General features: G+C 31.2%; 1 protein-coding gene across 1 annotated transcript; it reads right to left on the reverse strand.

Moving 5' to 3' along the window:
* Positions 1-2,302: 2,302 nt before the first annotated feature.
* Positions 2,303-4,039, reverse strand: LOC129616342 (piggyBac transposable element-derived protein 4-like). Its single transcript, XM_055531960.1, has one exon. It carries the CDS (start codon positions 4,037-4,039, stop codon positions 2,303-2,305), a length of 1,737 nt encoding a protein of 578 aa, XP_055387935.1.
* Between the last annotated feature and the right edge of the window lie 230 nt (positions 4,040-4,269).

Consider the following 4,269-nt stretch of genomic DNA (forward strand, 5'->3'; position numbering starts at 1 on the left):
AAACTCGATATGCAAAATTTGTTGCCATCACATAACCTACCTATTGTTTACACAATACGGTCGGTAAAAATATACATACATACATATTTATGTACTTAAAATTTTTGCGAATTTTTCTAAACTATTATAAGAATATTTTTTTCGAAATTTTCTTTAAACTTTTATGATAGCATTTATATAAAAAAAAAAAATACAAAATTTAAACAAAATAAAAAAAAATTTTTTAAAATAATCCAAAAAAATAAAAATACGACAACATCCAGGCAAGCATTGATCCAATAACCTTCTGGCTATCAGACTATCACGCTACCCACTAGGCTACGCAGTAGCTTGAATTTTCTTTTATAATTCTATATTTTATTCATATTTCGTAAAACTCTTCAAAAACCATCCTATTTTACATTATACATATATATATAGCTACTTCTCAGGTGGTAAAAAGTACGTGTACTTCTAGAAGGGCTAGAGACATGGGACAAAAGGCATTAGGTAGAGTTTTGCCTCTAGGGTCCCAGAAAAAGCAAGAATTCCACCCGCCCTCCCCCTTCACCCCTCCTAAGATGCTTTGTAACCGTTTTTTACAAAATGGTACTACATCCCCGAAAATCCCGAAATAGCTCTATTTTAAGATTTTCTGAAAAAATATTTGTATAACAAAAGCAAGTTTTTCTTTTATACTTTTTATAATTAGAAACACATATATATTTTTTTTAAAAATTAATTAAAATAAATGTAAAGCGAAAATTTTCCATTTTAATTAATAATGAGTAAAAACAAAAGGCATTCTGTTCAAATTTTAAAAAAAAGAAGTAAATGTAAAGTGTGCACATCAGATATTATATCGAGTGATGATGAAGATGAAAGTTTGCAGTGTGATAAATGTTCAAAATTGATACATTTAAAGTGTTCGAAAATTAATAAAATAACTTATGATTTTTTGAGTAAAAATGAAGAAGAACCATTTAATTGCGACGCATGCTCACCAGAATTTCATAAGAAAAAATTCACAAATCATAACCAAAAAAAAGTTAAAAACTCGGCTAAAACTCAATATGATGTAATAATTGCTAATTTCGTTAATGTTAAATATGAGGAAGTTACAAATAAATTACAAAAGTCCTTGGATGAAAACAAAAGGTTGAGAAGACAAAATCTGAAAATGAGTGGTGACATTGCAGATATGCAAAAAATGATTCATCACCTTGAAAGCGGTAATGTAATCAAACAAATGGTAATGAAAGGTGATTCTGATACTATGAAATCCACTGACGATGTTGTTAAAAAAGTAGTAAATGCTGCTAAGGAAATGAATATTAATGTAAATATAAATGATGTAGTAAGCTCCAAAATATTAAAAACCTTTAGAGTAAAGGCAATAGATGGCAATTTCTATGAAAAAACACTTGCAAATATCGAATTTATAAGTAGTGCTAAGAAGGTCATGTTTATGAAAAACAAAAAGTCTCTTCATAATTCGACTGAATTCAAAAATTTATTTTTTTCTGATGCTTTAACTAAATACACAATTGACCTTTTTCATTATGCTAAAAAGCTTAAAACAGTAGGTTACACATCCGCATTCACTTTTGATGGGAAAGTTTTAGCTAAATTAAATGAAGATTGCAAGCCTACTCTAATAAAGAATAAGGATATCGTTGACGTATTATTATTAAAAAAAAACAGCACCAACTAAGTCCACTCATGATCAAGTAAATAGTGATGATAATACTGATGAGTACAACAGTCCAGCTGAATGATGTTTTAAATTAAATTACACTAAAAATTATTATATTTTCTTTTTTCTAAACTTTTACATTTTCAAAATTTAAAAAAACAATTACTTTATTTAAATTTTAAGATTATATACACAAATTTTTTTTTCTCTTGATACAATTTTATGTATTTTCACACAATCAATGATTATAATTTACATTTTGATAATTTTAGCTATAACTTAAATTTACTTTCATTTAACCGTTTCGCTCCGACTTTTATAAAACCATCTCTGCAAATTTTCCTTATAATAAATATAATCTTACTTACCCAACGAACATATAAATTTCTGGATTTTTTTTTAAAATGTCCTGTTCAGGATTTACAGTCCTGGGATAAAAAAGTCCCAGCAGCCTTTTTGCTTGGGACATTTCTATCCCTGCAGTTTAATGGAAACAAAAATTTAAATCAGAAATTCCAAATATTTATTGATTAATTCATAGAATTTACATGAATTTTAAAAAAATTATGAGTGACACGGAGTGAAACAGTTTTTGCAAAAAGCTAGATCACAAGCCTTACACATTTGTCATGTTCTACTTTCTTTTCCCTTTCTTTTGCAGCCTTCACAACGACGTCGCATAGTTCCAAGAATTGGTAAATGATCACCAATATTGTTAAATAAACGTGCATGCTTCGAATTCCTTCCGTCTTTTCTAGTACGCTTTATCGCCGCAGATTTTCTCCCATTAGCTATAAGTTGTTCAGACAAATCAACAAGAAAATCTTTAAATGGTTTTTTTTCTCTGTGAATTTCAGAATAAACAATCCAAGCATTTACTGCACAGGTCATTATTAGCCGAAAAAAAACTTTTTTCCACCATTTTGTAGATTTTCTGTCCAAATCATAGACGCCAACCATTTTGTCTGCCAAGTCAACACCTCCCATGACATAACGGTAACATTTTATAATGTCTGGACAAGGCACATCTAACTTTTGACCATCTTTCATTTTACGTTTTACAGTTCCAACAGTATTGGTATGGCAATTACTTAAAACCAATACCTCCTTCGTATCTTGCCACTTCACAGCCATTGTACCATGTTGATTACTTTTAAATATATATTCACCCCTTTCAAGCTTGGCGGTTATTTTTGGAAGATCCTTTCGATTTGCGATACATGTTCCAAGGGCTGGATAAGGGAGAGTATTTACCAAATGAACTGATGTGAAAAATCGGTCAAAACATAGAGTAACATCAGTTTCGGTAACAGTTTCCATTAATTTATTCACAACACGCTCTCCAAGAGTGCCATGTAAAGATCCGGTTTCCTTACCAGAATAAATGTTGAAATCATAGGTATAGCCAGTCAAAGAATCGCATCTCATCCAAATTTTAATACCACGTTTAATTGGTTTTAATGGCATATACTGTTTCATAGAAGAACGCCCCAGAAATTTGGTCATGCTCTCGTCTATACTCTGGAATGGGCTATCTTGCCGCATTTCTCGGAAAGTTTTTTTACAGCAATTAACAATATCATCCATGTAATAAGTTTTTGGTGCATTTGAAGGCTGTTCTACGGGGGCGAAGTACATTTTTGCCATCAATATTTGAAATCTGTCCCGTGAAATTGCTTCTTTTATTGCCAGATTTTGTAACGACTTTTTTTTGGACCAATAGTCAGATATAGCTGGTACACGATTGTAGCACATTATAAATGTACAACCCAAAACTATCATTATTTCTCCGTAATCAGTGTCCTTTACAGAACTACGATTACTCTTAGATGATCGATGAATTTCTAATCTTTGATTAGTGCATTGCGCGATGTATTTTATTGCACTTATTGGCATAAATCTTAAAAATACATCTGATTCAGTATGATAGCGAGATACTTTAGGACTCAATGTACATTTACGAATCTGCGAAATATCTTTTCTAGGTACAAAATTCATCGGCGGATCCATCCAAATATTAATATTATTTACAGGTATTTCAGCTTCTGTTGCAGATTCAACCGCTGCTACAGATTCAGTTGCTGTTGCAGATTCATCCGCTATTGTAGGTTCAGCTATTGTCGGAGGTTCAGCTGCTGACGCAGGTTCAGTTGCTGCATCATCTCCTGTTATTAACGGAAATTCCTCATTATGTGAACCCGTATCAGATTCAGAAACATCTTCAAATTCAGAAATATCTTCAGATTCTTCATCTAGTTGCGACGGGGCGTATAAATCATCAGATCCGTCAGAAAAATCAGCCTCAGAACTATCTTCTTCCAATTCTTGTTCTATTTCATGTGGTTTCATTGATTTTCTTGCCATTTTGTAATTATACCTGTTAAAATAATCAATTGTAATCACACAATTTGGCTAAGTTGAAATTGTACATATAAATTTCCGATTGATTAAAAAGTCTGCTGAGATACAAATAGCCCGTTGTAAAATACTGCTGGGATATTTTAATCCCACATATACTAAAATTGTACAAAAACCACCCTAAAAACCAAAATAACTTACCTTTTTTACGAAAACTATAACAGAGAACACTTTTA

The sequence above is a fragment of the Condylostylus longicornis genome, unplaced genomic scaffold (assembly GCF_029603195.1).
Source record: "Condylostylus longicornis isolate FDR11 unplaced genomic scaffold, ASM2960319v2 ptg000184l, whole genome shotgun sequence".
NCBI classification, from domain to species: Eukaryota; Metazoa; Arthropoda; class Insecta; order Diptera; family Dolichopodidae; genus Condylostylus; species Condylostylus longicornis.

Bases quoted from the DNA above. Each gene is read 5' to 3' on its own strand.
- LOC129616342 (XM_055531960.1), bottom strand. From the start codon at position 4,039: ATGGCAAGAAAATCAATGAAACCACATGAAATAGAACAAGAATTGGAA.